General features: G+C 43.6%; 1 protein-coding gene and 1 long non-coding RNA gene across 4 annotated transcripts in view; both read right to left on the reverse strand.

Annotated features, from left to right (window-relative positions):
- Window positions 1-8347: 8347 nt before the first annotated feature.
- On the reverse strand, window positions 8348-10266 carry LOC124262406. The gene is made up of 2 exons (XR_006894584.1): window positions 9668-10266; window positions 8348-9605 (listed from the first exon to the last, which is right to left on the reverse strand). It is a non-coding gene; the product is annotated as an uncharacterized LOC124262406 (long non-coding RNA).
- A 4002-nt stretch (window positions 10267-14268) lies between these two features.
- LOC124262414 (nuclear hormone receptor HR96-like) overlaps window positions 14269-16481 on the reverse strand; it is a 90808-nt gene continuing 88595 nt past the window's right edge. For all 3 annotated transcript variants that reach the window (XM_046696897.1, XM_046696895.1, XM_046696896.1), the window contains exon 4: window positions 14269-15851. In XM_046696897.1, the coding sequence (XP_046552853.1) occupies window positions 14821-15851 (1031 nt within the window). In that variant the 3' untranslated portion in view covers window positions 14269-14820. The remainder of the gene's footprint in view (window positions 15852-16481) is intronic.

Genomic DNA, 16481 nt, shown 5'->3' on the forward strand with positions numbered 1-16481 from the left:
ACAATGTGACATGGGTGTGTGTATTGTAGGGTAACAGTGTAGATCTGGTGGCCACAATGTTACTAGGGTGTGTGTTATTGTAGGGTAACAGTGTAGATCTGGTGGCCACAATGTGACATAGTTGTGTTATTGTAGGGTAACAGTGTGGACCTGGTTACCACAACATGACTTGGTTGTGTTGTAGGGTAACAGTGTAGATCTGGTGGCCACAATGTGACATGGGTGTGTGTTATTGTAGGGTAACAGTGTAGAGCCGGTGGCCACAATGTGACTTGGTTGTGTTATTGTAGGGTAACAGTGTAGATCTGGTGGCCACAATGTGACATAGTTGTGTTATTGTAGGGTAACAGTGTGGACCTGGTGGCCACAATTTGACTTGGTTGTGTTATTGTAGGGTAACAGTGTAGAGGTGGTGGCCACAATGTGACATAGTTGTGTTATTGTGTAGGGTAAAAGCGTGGACCTGGTGGCCACAATGTGACTTGGGTGTGTGTTATTGTGGGGTAACAGTGTAGATGGATCTGGTGGCCACAACATGACTTAGTTGTGTGTTATTGTAGGGTAACAGTGTAGATCTGGTGGCCACAATGTGACTAATGGGTGTGTGTTATTGTAGGGTAACAGTGTAGATCTGGTGGCCACAATGTGACATAGTTGTGTTATTGTGGGATAAGATGGACCTGGTATACAATGTGACTTAAGGGTAACAGTGTAGATCTGGTGGCCACAATGTGACTTGACAGTTGTGTGTTATTGTAGGAGTAACAGTGTAGAGCTGTGGCCACAATGTGACTTAGTTGTGTTATTGTAGGGTAACAGTGTAGATCTGGTGGTACAATGTGACATGGTTGTGTTATTGTGGGGTAACAGTGTAGATCTGGTGGCCACAACATGACTTAGTTGTGTTATTGGGTAAACGGTGGACACAATGTGACTTAAGTTGTGTTATTGGAGGGTAACAGTGTAGAGGTGGTAGCCACAATGTGACATAGTTAATGTTATTGTAGGATAAAAGCGTGGACCTGGTAGGCCACAATGTGACTTGGTTGTGTGTTATTGTAGGGAGTAACAGTGTAGATCTGAGGTGGCCACAATGTCACATAGATGGAGTTGTTGGTAGTGTACCCATAGTGGATCTGGTTGCCACAATGTGACATGGGTGTGTGTGTTATTGTAGGTAACAGTGTAGATCTGAGGTAGCCACAATGTGACATGGGTGTGTGTTATTGTAGGGTAACAGTGTGAGATCCGGTGCCACAATGTTACTAGGGTGTGTGTTATTGTAGGGTAACAGTGTAGATCTAGTGGCCACAATGTGACATAGTTGTGTTATTGTAGGGTAACAGTGTGGACCCTGGTTACCACAACATGACTTGGTTGTGTTATTGTAGGGTAACAGTGTAGATCTGAGTGGCCACAATGCATTACATGGAGTGTGTGTTATTGTAGGGTAACAGTGTAGAGCGGTGGCCACAATGTGACTTAGTTTGTGTTATTGTGGGGTAACAGTGTAGATCTGGTGGCCACAATGTGACATAGTTGTGTTATTGTAGAGGGTAACAGTGTGGACCTGGTAGCCACAATTTGACTTGGTTGTGTTATTGTAGGGTAACAGTGAGAGGTGGTGGCCACAATGTGACATAGTTGTGTTATTGTAGGAGTAAAAGCGTGGACCTGGTGGCCACAATGTGACTTAGGTTGTGTGTTATTGTAGGGTAACAGTGTAGATCTGGTGGCCACAACATGACTTAGTTGTGTGTTATTGTAGGGCAACAGTGTAGATCTGGTGGCCACAATGTGACATGGGTGTGTGTTATTGTAGGGTAACAGTGTGGACCTGGTGGCCACAATGTGACTTGGTTGTGTTATTGTAGGGGTAACAGTGTAGAGGTGGTGGCCACAATGTGAGCATAGTTGTGTTATTGTAGGTTAAAAGCGTGGACCTGGTGGGCCACAATGACTTGGTTGTGTGTTATTGTAGGGGCAACAGTGTAGATCCTGGTAGCCACAATGTGACATAGATTGGGTTATTGTAGTGTACCCATAGTGGATCTAGGTTGCCACAATGTGACATGGGTGTGTGTGTTGTGGTAGGGTAACAGTGTGGATCTGGTGACCATAACATGACTTGGTTGTGTTATTGTAGGGTAACAGTGTAGATCTAGTGGCCACAATGTGACATAGTTGTGTTATTGTAGGGTAACTGTGGACCTGGTGGCCACAACATGACTTGGTTGTGTTATTGTAGGGGTAACAGTGTAGATCTGGTGGCCACAATGTGGCTTGGTTGTGTGTTATTGTAGGGTAACAGTGTGGACCTGGTGGCCACAATGTGACTTGGTTGTGTTATTGTAGGGTAACAGTGTAGAGGTGGTGGCCACAATGTGACATAGTTGTGTTATTGTAGGATAAAAGCGTGGACCTGGTGGCCACAATGTGACTTGGTTGTGTGTTATTGTAGGGTAACAGTGTAGATCTGGTGGCCACAATGTGACATAGTTGTGTTATTGTAGGGTAACAGTGTAGATCTGGTGGCCACAACATCACTTGGTTGTGTTATTGTAGGGTAACAGTGTGGACCTGGTGGCCACAATGTGACTTAGTTTGTGCCATTGTAGGGTAACAGTGTAGAGAGTGGTGGCCACAATGTGACATAGTTGTGTTATTGTAGGATAAAAAGCTGTGGACCTGGTGGCCACAATGTGACTTGGTTGTGTGTTATTGTAGGGTAACAGTGTAGATCTGGTGGCCACAATGTCACATAGATGGGTTATTGTAGTGTACCCATAGTGGATCTGAGTGGCTACAATGTGACATGGGGTGTGTTATTGTAGGGCAACAGTGTAGATCTGGCGGCCACAATGTGACATGGGTGTGTGTTATTGTAGGGTAACAGTGTAGATCTGGTGGCCACAATGTGACATAGGTGTGTGTTATTGTAGGGCAACAGTGTGGACCTGGTTACCACAACATGACTTGGTTTGTGTTATTGTAGGGTAACAGTGTAGATCTGGTGGCCACAATGTGACATGGGTGTGTGTTATTGTAGGGTAACAGTGTAGATCTGGTGGCCACAATGTGACTTGGGTGTGTGTTATTGTAGGGTAACAGTGTAGATCTGGTGGCCACAATGTTACTAGGGTGTGTGTTATTGTAGGGTAACAGTGTAGATCTGGTGGCCACAATGTGACATAGTTGTGTTATTGTAGGGTAACAGTGTAGACCTGGTTACCACAACATGACTTGGTTGTGTTATTGTAGGGTAACAGTGTAGATCTGGTGGCCACAATGTGACATGGGTGTGTGTTATTGTAGGGTAACAGTGTGGATCTGGTAACCATAACATGACTTGGTTGTGTTATTGTAGGGTAACAGTGTAGATCTGGTGGCCACAATGTGACATAGTTGTGTTATTGTAGGGTAACAGTGTGGACCTGGTGGCCACAACATGACTTGGTTGTGTTATTGTAGGGTAACAGTGTAGATCTGGTGGCCACAATGTGACATAGTTGTGTTATTGTAGGGTAACAGTGTGGACCTGGTGGCCACAGCATGACTTGGTTGTGTTATTGTAGGGTAACAGTGTAGATCTGGTGGCCACAATGTGACATGGGTGTGTGTTATTGTAGGGTAACAGTGTAGAGCCGGTGGCCACAATGTGACTTGGTTGTGTTATTGTAGGGTAACAGTGTAGATCTGGTGGCCACAATGTGACATAGTTGTGTTATTGTAGGGTAACAGTGTAGATCTGGTGGCCACAACATCACTTGGTTGTGTTATTGTAGGGTAACAGTGTAGATCTGGTGGCCACAATGTGGCTTGGTTGTGTGTTATTGTAGGGTAACAGTGTGGACCTGGTGGCCACAATGTGACTTGGTTGTGTTATTGTAGGGTAACATTGTAGAGGTGGTGGCCACAATGTGACATAGTTGTGTTATTGTAGGATAAAAGCGTGGACCTGGTGGCCACAATGTGACTTGGTTGTGTGTTATTGTAGGGTAACAGTGTAGATCTGGTGGCCACAATGTGACATGGGTGTGTGTTATTGTAGGGTAACAGTGTGGATCTGGTGACCATAAGATGACTTGGTTGTGTTATTGTAGGGTAACAGTGTAGATCTGGTGGCCACAATGTGACATAGTTGTGTTATTGTAGGGTAACAGTGTGGACCTGGTGGCCACAACATGACTTGGTTGTGTTATTGTAGGGCAACAGTGTAGATCTGGTGGCCACAATGTGACATAGTTGTGTTATTGTAGGGGGCAACAGTGTGGACCTGGTGGCCACAGCATGACTTGGTTGTGTTATTGTAGGGTAACAGTGTAGATCTGGTGGCCACAATGTGACATGGGTGTGTGTTATTGTAGGGTAACAGTGTAGAGCCGGTGGCCACAATGTGACTTGGTTGTGTTATTGTAGGGCAGCAGTGTAGATCTGGTGGCCACAATGTGACATAGCTGTGTTATTGTAGGGTAACAGTGTAGATCTGGTGGCCACAACATCACCTGGTTGTGTTATTGTAGGGTAACAGTGTAGATCTGGTGGGCCACAATGTGGCTTGGTTGTGTGTTATTGTAGGGCAACAGTGTGGACCTGGTGGCCACAATGTGACTTGGTTGTGTTATTGTAGGGTAACAGTGTAGAGGTGGTGGCCACAATGTGACATAGTTGTGTTATTGTAGGATAAAAGCGTGGACCTGGTGGCCACAATGTGACTTGGTTGTGTGTTATTGTAGGGTAACAGTGTAGATCTGGTGGCCACAATGTGACATAGATGGGTTATTGTAGTGTACCCATAGTGGATCTGGTTGCCACAATGTGACATGGGTGTGTGTTATTGTAGGGTAACAGTGTGGATCTGGTGACCATAACATGACTTGGTTGTGTTATTGTAGGGTAACAGTGTAGATCTGGTGGCCACAATGTGACATAGTTGTGTTATTGTAGGGTAACAGTGTAGATCTGGTGGCCACAACATGACTTGGTTGTGTTATTGTAGGGTAACAGTGTAGATCTGGTGGCCACAATGTGACATGGGTGTGTGTTATTGTAGGGTAACAGTGTAGAGCTGGTGGCCACAATGTGACTTGGTTGTGTTATTGTAGGGTAACAGTGTAGATCTGGTGGCCACAATATGACATAGTTGTGTTATTGTAGGGTAACAGTGTAGATCTGGTGGCCACAACATCACTTGGTTGTGTTATTGTAGGGTAACAGTGTGGACCTGGTGGCCACAATGTGACTTGGTTGTGTTATTGTAGGGTAACAGTGTAGAGGTGGTGGCCACAATGTGACATAGTTGTGTTATTGTAGGATAAAAGCGTGGACCTGGTGGCCACAATGTGACTTGGTTGTGTGTTATTGTAGGGTAACAGTGTAGATCTGGTGGCCACAATGTCACATAGATGGGTTATTGTAGTGTACCCATAGTGGATTTGGTTGCCACAATGTGACATGGGTGTGTGTTATTGTAGGGTAACAGTGTAGATCTGGTGGCCACAATGTGACATGGGTGTGTGTTATTGTAGGGTAACAGTGTAGATCTGGTGGCCACAATGTTACTAGGGTGTGTGTTATTGTAGGGTAACAGTGTAGATCTGGTGGCCACAATGTGACTTTGTTATGTTATTTTAGGGTAACAGTGTAGATCTGGTGGCCACAATGTGACTTGGTTGTGTTATTGTAGGGTAACAGTGTAGATCTGGTAGCCACAAGGTGACATGGGTGTGTGTTATTGTAGGGTAACAGTGTGGACCTGGTGGCCACAATGTGACTTGGTTGTGTTATTGTAGGGTAACAGTGTAGTGGTGGTGGCCACAATGTGACATAGTTGTGTTATTGTAGGGTAAAAGCGTGGACCTGGTGGCCACAATGTGACTTGGTTGTGTGTTGTTGTAGTGTAACAGTGTAGATCTGGTGGCCACAAGATCACTTGGTTGTGTTATTGTAGGGTAACAGTGTAGATCTAGTGGCCACAATGTGACATGGGTGTGTGTTATTGTAGGGTAACAGTGTGGACCTGGTGGCCACAATGTGGCTTGGTTGTGTTATTGTAGGGTTATCAGTGTAGATCTGGTGGCCACAATGTGACATGGGTGTGTGTTATTGTAGGGTAACAGTGTGGACCTGGTGGCCACAACATGACTTGGTTGTGTTATTGTAGGGTAACAGTGTAGATCTGGTGGCCACAGTGTGACATAGTTGTGTTATTGTAGGGTAACAGTGTGGACCTGGTGACCACAACATGACTTGGTTGTGTTATTGTAGGGTAACAGTGTAGATCTGGTGGCCACATTGTGACATAGTTGTGTTATTGTAGGGTAACAGTGTGGATCTGGTGACCATAACATGACTTGGTTGTGTTATTGTAGGGTAACAGTGTAGATCTGGTGGCCACAATGTGACATAGTTGTGTTATTGTAGGGTAACAGTGTGGACCTGGTGACCACAACATGACTTGGTTGTGTTATTGTAGGGTAACAGTGAAGATCTGGTGGCCACAATGTGACTTGGTTGTGTTATTGTAGGGTAACAGTGTAGATCTGTTGGCCACAATGTGACATAGTTGTGTTATTGTAGGGTAACAGTGTGGATCTGGTGACCATAACATGACTTGGTTGTGTTATTGTAGTGTAACAGTGTAGATCTGGTGGCCACAATGTGACATAGTTGTGTTATTGTAGGGTAACAGTGTGGACCTGGTGGCCACAACATGACTTGGTTGTGTTATTGTAGGGTAACAGTGTAGATCTGGTGGCCACAATGTGACATAGTTGTGTTATTGTAGGGTAACAGTGTGGACCTGGTGGCCACAGCATGACTTGGTTGTGTTATTGTAGGGTAACAGTGTAGATCTGGTGGCCACAATGTGACATGGGTGTGTGTTATTGTAGGGTAAGTGTAGAGCTGGTGGCCACAATGTGACCTGGTTGGGTTATTGTAGGGTAACAGTGTAGATCTGGTGGCCACAATGTGACATAGTTGTGTTATTGTAGGGTAACAGTGTAGATCTGGTGGCTACAACATCACTTGGTTGTGTTATTGTAGGGTAACAGTGTAGATCTGGTGGCCACAATGTGGCTTGGTTGTGTGTTATTGTAGGGTAACAGTGTGGACCTGGTGGCCACAATGTGACTTGGTTGTGTTATTGTAGGGTAACAGTGTAGAGGTGGTGGCCACAATGTGACATAGTTGTGTTATTGTAGGATAAAAGCGTGGACCTGGTGGCCACAATGTGACTTGGTTGTGTGTTATTGTAGGGTAACAGTGTAGATCTGGTGGCCACAACATGATTTGGTTGTGTGTTATTGTAGGGTAACAGTGTAGATCTGGTGGCCACAATGTGATATAGATGTGTTATTGTAGTGTACCCATAGTGGATCTGGTTGCCACAATGTGACATGGGTGTGTGTTATTGTAGGGTAACAGTGTAGATCTGGTGGCCACAATGTGACATGGGTGTGTGTTATTGTAGGGTAACAGTGTAGATCTGGTGGCCACAATGTGACTTGGTTGTGTTATTGTAGGGTAACAGTGTAGATCTGGTGGCCACAAGGTGACATGGGTGTGTGTTATTGTGGGGTAACAGTGTAGATCTGGTGGCCACAACATCACTTGGTTGTGTGTTATTGTAGGGTAACAGTGTAGATCTGGTGGCCACAATGTGACATAGTTGTGTTATTGTAGTGTACCCATAGTGGATCTGGTTGCCACAATGTGACATGGGTGTGTGTTATTGTAGGGTAACAGTGTAGATCTGGTGGCCACAACATCACTTGGTTGTGCTATTGTAGGGTAACGGTGTAGATCGGGTGGCCACAATGTGACATGGGTGTGTGTTATTGTAGGGTAACAGTGTAGATCTGGTGGCCACAATGTGAGATAGTTGTGTTATTGTAGGGTAACAGTGTAGATCTGGTTGCTACAATGTGACAGGGGTGTGTGTTATTGTAGGGTAACAGTGTAGATCTGGTGGCCACAATGTGGCTTGGTTGTGTTATTGTAGGGTTATCAGTGTAGATCTGGTGGCCACAATGTGACATGGGTGTGTGTTATTGTAGGGTAACAGTGTGGACCTGGTGACCACAATGTGACTTGGTTGTGTTATTGTAGGGTAACAGTGTAGATCTGATGGCCACAATGTGACTTGGTTGTGTGTTATTGTAGGGTAACAGTGTAGATCTGATGGCCACAATGGGACTTGGTTGTGTTATTGTACGGTAACAGTGTAGATCTGGTCCCCACAATGTGACTTGGTTGTGTTATTGTAGGGTAAGACAATGGCCAGGGAGAAGTATGGCCTTGAGCTGGAGTATTTTTGCCTGGGAACAAAGAACACAAGAAGAGACTGGCTACTGACAGTTTAATGCTCTACTGACAAAGTGAAGAGAAGTGATTGTTAGACACACCCTGATAGTTTAAACACAGCTGTCACAGAATTCAGGCAACATGGAATAACTCCCCTCACACAACACTTACTGACTCACTCACTCATTCACGGGACATAAACAGGCCAGGCTGGTAGACTCCCCAGTGGGGGGACAGGGGAGAACTGGCAACATTCAGGTTTGTAATGAGTTACTGATCAGCAAATACTGGGATACTAATATCCTTGACAGGATAGTGGAGGGATATTGAAATCCTTCACAGGCTAGTGGAGGGATATTGAAATCCTTGACAGGCTAGTGGAGGGAAAGCAACATGTTACTGATCGGCAAGTCATACAACCACATCTTCCAAATCCTGTTTCTTTAGGTTGTGTCTGTTTCCAGTTAGAATTGAAACCTGCTTTAGTTGCCTCCCCTTGTTGGATGTGAAACATTACAGTGTCCTGCTAGTTTTGGTGGTGTATGAAGCCACTGTGATGCCAGGTTATTTAGAACAGAACATCTATATGAAACACTGGATGATCCAGTATGCATACACGCAATACAAGCCTGAGTCTGTCCCACTCTCAGACACAATAAATATCATGTTTATCTACAGGTTAGCATGACAGAAAAACAACGTGTGAAATCTATGTGAAACCAACTACACAGTACTGGCAAAGACGACTGTCTCCGTTCTATCCAGTACTGACAAAAACAACTGTCTCTGTTCTAGGAAATCCCACCAGTAGTACTGGCAAAGACGACTGTCTCCGTTCTATCCAGTACTGACAAAAACAACTGTCTCTGTTCTAGGAAATCCCACCAGTAGTACTGGCAAAGACGACTGTCTCCGTTCTATCCAGTACTGACAAAAACAACTGTCTCCCTTCTAGGAAATCCCACCAGTAGTACTGGCAAAGACGACTGTCTCCGTTCTATCCAGTACTGACAAAGACAACTGTCTCCCTTCTAGGAAATCCCACCAGTAGTACTGGCAAAGACGACTGTCTCCGTTCTATCCAGTACTGACAAAGACAACTGTCTCCCTTCTAGGAAATCCCACCAGTAGTACTGGCAAAGACGACTGTCTCCGTTCTATCCAGTACTGGCAAAGACGACTGTCTTCATTCTATCCAGTACTGGCAAAGACGACTGTCTCCGTTCTATCCAGTACTGACAAAGACAACTGTCTCCCTTCTAGGAAATCCCACCAGTAGTACTGGCAAAGACGACTGTCTCCGTTCTATCCAGTACTGGCAAAGACGACTGTCTTCATTCTATCCAGTACTTGCAAAGACGACTGTCTTCGTTCTAGGAAATCCTAGCAGCAGTACTAGGAAGAAAACTAACAAGAAGTATTGGCAAAGGTTGAGCAAGTTTGTGCCATCATCACAGTGGAATTATGCACACAGTTTATATGCAACAAAAATTATCACCGGCATTTTTCACATACAGGGTGACAACAAACTGATTATGTTGGAATTGATTCCAAATTGAAGCATTTCTCATTAAAATACTAAGGTCATTATTCTTCTTTCCTGGCAAATACAGAAATAAAAAGTTTGTGTCCCTTTAAATGTAAAACATGACTGGAATAGAAATGCAGTTGGGGTGGGTTTACATGTAACTAGGGGAGTGGTTCCTGGGTTTACATGTAACTAGGGGTGGGGTTCAGGGTTTACATGTAACTATGGGAGGGGTTCCTGGGTTTAGATGTAACTAGGGGAGGGGTTCCTGGGGTTACATGTAACTAGGGGAGTGGTTCCTGGGTTTAGATGTAACTAGGGTAGGGTTTCAGGATTTACGTGTAATTAGGGGAGGGGTTCCTGGGTTTACATGTAACTAGGGGAGGGGTTCCTTGGTTTACATGTAACTAGGGGAGGGTTTCAGGATTTACGTGTAATTAGGGTTCATGGTTTACATGTAACTAGGGGAGTGGTGTTACATGTAATTAGGGGAGGGGTTCATGGGTTTACATGTAACTAGGGGAGTGGTTCTTGGGTTTACATGTAACTAGGGGAGGGGTTCTTGGGTTTACATGTAACTAGGGGAGGGGTTCTTGGGTTAACAGGGTAACTAGGGAGGGTTCCTTGGTTTACATGTAACTAGGGGAAGGGTTCTTGGTTTTACATGTAACTAGGGGAGGGGTTCTTGGGTTTACATGTAACTAGGGGAGGGGTTCTTGGTTTACATGTAACTAGGGGAGGGATTCCTGGGTTTACAGGTAACTAGGGGAGGGTTTCCTTGGTTTACATGTAACTAGGGGAAGGGTTCTTGGTTTACATGTAACTAGGGGAGGGATTCCTGGGTTTACAGGTAACTAAGGGAGGGGTTCCTACAGGGACTGGTGTGTGTTAACATATATCTGGGGTTAAGACTACACAGAGAATTGACAGACAACAATGGGTTCTGTTGTTCTCACTAATACTGAACAAAACAAGGGCAATGGAATAAACAATGGAGACTGGGATCAAGCAAAGCATTATAAAAACAAAAGACTATGTCATGAATCAATGGACTATGTCATGAAACAAAGGCAGAGATGCCAACCCTAATTTAGCCAAAAATAATGCAAAAATTAGTATTAACCTTTCCAAATAATTTTCATATTTAACACAGAATATATAGATATTCTTAGAACTTGTTATCAACAATGTACTCACCTAAATCAGTAGTAAGTATCCACATATTGCTTGATACTGAATAAAAAGTGGTTGCAATTTATTGTGTATGGTACCCATATGCTATTAATTTAATTTAATGTATTTTTTTTTTAAATTCGTATATTAATAATGCTATTGTAGTCGCGTATTTTGTGTTGTTTTTTCGTAACGAATACAATAAAATCGTATGGGTTGGCATCTCTGCAAAGGACAATCCATGAAACAAAGGATACACCATCATGAAACAAGGGACACACTGTCATGACACAAAGGACAATCCATGAAGATGGGTTGAAACAAAGGACAATGTCATGAAACAAAGGACAATGTCATGAAACAAAGGATATAATATATACCCACTCACATCTCCAGTAACAGAAGTATTTCCTAATAAAAGTATTTTCAAATAAATTACAAAGGTAACTCCAGTAACAAAAAGCAGTAAGGTGAAGTCGATTCGTCCCTGATTCTTCTGGAGACTAATATTTGTTGGGGAGCTTGACCCGAAGGTCAACCTGCTAGGTGAAGGATCAGTAAGGCCATGGAGCTCCGTGAACACTGATCAATGATTCATGCAGTGGATCAATAACCCTGATGAGAGGCAGGCTACAGCTCTACACAACCTGTGACGGTTGCTCCATGATCAATGTTTAACTAATTGTGAAAATACATGAGGAATGTTAGTGTGTAACTCAAATATAAATAGTTATATTAAAAATTCTAAGAAAATAATGTTTTGAGTTAGAAACAAATAATACCATCTCAGAAACCACAAACACTAACAGAGAAACATTGGGCCAATGTGAATACAAACAGAATCTAAATCTTCGTTGTAACAAACTACACATTCTAGTTAGAGTGATTTCATTGGCTACTGCAGAAAGTGCTGAACCTATGAGTGGAGTTGCCAACAAACAAAACTTGAATATCACAAAAATACATTTGGAAATACCTTGTGAACACTTAAAATCAGAATCTGACAATATAGCACTACACCTGATGTAAGCTGATATCTTCTTGAAGGTAGTCAAGAGTGGTCTCCCTTTCATGAAGGTAAAGCTATTGTATTGTACAACCTGATTCTGTCCTATCAAAACAGAGTTATCTCCCCTGGATGGGACATTTGCACAGCAATCCAAGTTATCTCCCTTAGCTGTATCTGTGCAAGGACTGAATGGCAACAGACTATACAGTGAACCACTATACAGTGAACCACTATACAGTGAACCACTATACTAAGACAAGGAGGGAGAATAATGCCCCTGACATGGTCATCAAACAAGTATCACTAGCCCTTGACATGTATTATGTAAAATTCGTTAAGCTGAACACTATCAACAGTGGTAAACTCTTAAGTATATAACAAGTATTAGGATATATATATATATATCTCATGGCACAGTATTGGTTAAAACACATGGCACTGGTGTGGTGGCAACAACGTATGTACATCCTCGGTCTAATGCTTATCTGCCTGGTATGACAGAAATAAAAAACAATCTTCAAATCTTGCTGTTGAGGAATACACCAGCTGTGTGATACCAGTATATACACCAGCAGTGTGATACCAGTATATACACCAGCTATGTGATACCAGTATATACACCAGCTGTGTGATACCAGTATATACACCAGCAGTGTGATACCAGTATATATACACCAGCTGTGTGATACCAGTATATACACCAGCAGTGTGATACCAGTATATATACACCAGCTTTGTGATACCAGTATATATACACCAGCTGTATGATACCAGTATATACACCAGCTGTATGATACCAGTGTATACACCAGCAGTGTGACACCAGTATATAAACACCAGCAGCGTGATACCAGTATATACACCAGCAGTGTGATACCAGTATATACACCAGCTGTGTGATACCAGTATATATACACCAGCAGTGTGATACCAGTATATACACGAGCTGTGTGATACCAGTATATAAACACCAGCAGTGTGATACCAGTATATACACACCAGCTGTGTGATACCAGTATATACACACCAACTGTGTGATACCAGTATATACACCAGCTGTGTGATAGCAGTATATACACCAGCTGTGTGATACCAGTATATATACACCAGCAGTGTGATACCAGTATATACACCAGCAGTGTGATACCAGTATATACACCAGCAGTGTGATACCAGTATATACACCAGCTGTGTGATACCAGTATATACACCAGCTGTGTGATACCAGTATATATACACCAGCAGTGTGATACCAGTATATATACACCAGCTATGTGATACCAGTATATACACACCAACTGTGTGATACCAGTATATACACCAGCTGTGTGATACCAGTATATACACCAGCTGTGTGATACCAGTATATACACCAGCTGTGTGATACCAGTATATATACACCAGCGTGATACCAGTATATACACCAGCAGTGTGATACCAGTATATATACACCAGCAGTGTGATACCAGTATATACACCAGCACCAGTATATGCAGTGTGATACCAGTATATACACCAGCTATGTGATACCAGTATATACACCAACTGTGTGTGTATATACACCAGCAGTGTGATACCAGTATATATACACCAGCTATGTGATACCAGTATATACACACCAACTGTGTGATACCAGTATATACACCAGCTGTGTGATACCAGTATATATACACCAGCTGTGTGATACCAGTATATACACCAGCTGTGTGATACCAGTATATATACACCAGCAGTGTGATACCAGTATATACACCAGCAGTGTGATACCAGTATATACACCAGCTATGTGATACCAGTATATACACACCAACTGTGTGATACCAGTATATACACCAGCTGTGTGATACCAGTATATATACACCAGCTGTGTGATACCAGTATATATACACCAGCTGTGTGATACCAGTATATATACACCAGCAGTGTGATACCAGTATATACACCAGCTATTTAATATACAACCTTTAGAAGTAACTTAGTTTTTCTAATCCCTTTCTAATTATGAGTGTCAATGTGTAGGAAAGGCAGGTTTCCAAATAGTATGTCTATTATGCAAACAAATTTTTAAACAAGATTGGCTGATGAGACCAGCCACAGCAACATAGTTCAGTAATTTTATGCTTCTTCCAGAAGAACTGAAAAATCAGGTAAAACTAATCAGGCCCTATGTGAGTCAAGGAGAAAACCTCCTCCTGTGTGTCTCCCGCACGACCCGTCTTCTTCCAAAGAAACATAACGTAAACCCAGAACATACTTTCACAATCGACGGATTATTATTGTATGTCAAAATGAGGCAGATACACCGGACCATCCTACTTATGTACACTCTCATCTCACGTGTCATCTGACTTGCAAGATATATACATTCAAATGTAGATATCCCATCTGATGTCTAACATCAATATGATATACACTTTATGCAGATATACAATCTCAGGTGTTCTCCAGGCAAGATGAGCTTGAGCATGTATTACGGAAAGGCAGACTGGGCCGTTATGTATCATTATGTTGTCATCTAGAATGTACAACAATACGTCCTCACTGCCCCTGCATCTACACTGGAGCGGCCTGTGGAGATGCCCCTGCCAGCAGCGGGAGTAATCCTGCAGTTTGTACATGATATCCAATAGCATCACAACACATCGGCACCTGGTCCAGCCTCCCCCTTCCCTGGACCCCGCCCCACATCTGTGACTTTGGTCACTATCCCTGACTCACACATGCTTTAGTTCCTTTCTCCCCAGCACAAGGGCAGACCTTCAGAACTAGTTAAATATGCTTCTGCCCCTCAGAGGTACACCCATCACAAGGGCAGATCAAATATCTCCAGAAGAAGAGGTTCTATGTCTTCTACTTTCATCTTAAGCAACATTTTTGTGTGAACTTCATTGATGTTCCGCAGGTCAGTGAGCTTCATGACAACCCGTGCAAACAGCGTCTTCTCTTCAGGGAACCTCAGAAGGATGTATTGTTGCAGGATGTGAGCGTACTGTTCCTGAAATCCGTGCACCTGTTCCTGGTTGACCAGGGACCCGCGGTCAGCTGAGAACAGCGACATGATGATGAGGATCTTCAACACAATCAGGTCACCATGGATGGTGCTCATCAAAGATTTGATGAACTTGGAATATGTGAAGAAGAGGCTAGCTGACTCCGAGCTGCCCATCTTGAGGACCTCAGCGCTGATGCGTTCGCCGATGTTGTCGCTGGTACTGCCCTGGATGAGGCAGTTCATTGTGCTCAGACTCCAGGACTCTGTGTAGGGATCATAATTCACTGCCGACCGCAACATCATGATATCTACGACGGACCCCTTCAACAATGCAATCTGATCATCTTTACAAAGTTCCTTAAAGAAGGCAATATTTTTTGCAACCTTGATTACCCGTCTTACAAAGCCTTCAGCTACATTCACAAACTCTGTGGGATTTGAAGGAATGAGTTTGAGACTGGTGGTGGTTCCAGACAGAAACTGGCTGTTCTCGTGAGCCGTCATCAGCTCCTGCATCAGCTTCCTGTCATCATCCTTCAGCTGCTGAATGACGCCACTGACCACTTCAGCACACTCCAGCCATGGAGGATATTTGATGACCCGCTCATCCTGACCGCTGCTGTGGGAGCAGGCTCCGGGACTATCCTCCAGCTTTAGCTTCCGATACTTCTCAAAGTCTTTGGAAGACTCCGGCCAGCTGTCTGCTCGGGTGACCACCCCCCGTGGCGACCCAGTAAGGTCACTTTCTGATGCTGAGTATGTGTCCTCCGGCGCCATCTGACCCTGGCGACGCAGTTTGTTCATGATGATCTTGGTCTTCCTCATTTTCTTCTGTTCGTCACCTTAAAACATACAACAGTATCTTGTCAGTCCTCTCACAGCAATGTCTCAGTAACATCACACAACTACTATTGAATCTGTCCTCACACACACCAATACTGTATCAGTACTCACACCAAGTAACAATATCAGTAACCACACAACTACTATTGAATCTGTCCTCACACACCAATACTGTATCAGTTCTCACACCAAGTAACAATATCAGTTACCACACAACTACTATTGAATCTGTCCTCACACCTAGAGTAACACCTATCAGTTCTCACACCAAGTAACAATATCAGTTACCACACAACTACTATTGAATCTGTCCCTTACACACACGAACATTGTGCAAGTTTACACACACACACACACACACACACCAACATTGTATGAGTCTTCTTATGTGGTAGTGTTAGTCAATGAGCAACAATGTTCAAAGTGTACACGTGCATGCACTCACGCAATCACACACACCAACACTGTGCCAGTTTCAGACACATTCACTTACAATTGCATGCACGCACGCACACACACCAACATTGTGCCAGTTTACAGACACATTCACTTACACGTGCATGCATGCACGCACGCACACACACCAACACTGTGCCAGTTCACACACACATTCACTTACACGTGCATGC

The sequence above is a fragment of the Haliotis rubra genome, unplaced genomic scaffold, assembly GCF_003918875.1.
Source record: "Haliotis rubra isolate DU_JTF1 unplaced genomic scaffold, ASM391887v1 Scf837, whole genome shotgun sequence".
Taxonomy (NCBI): Eukaryota; Metazoa; Mollusca; class Gastropoda; order Lepetellida; family Haliotidae; genus Haliotis; species Haliotis rubra.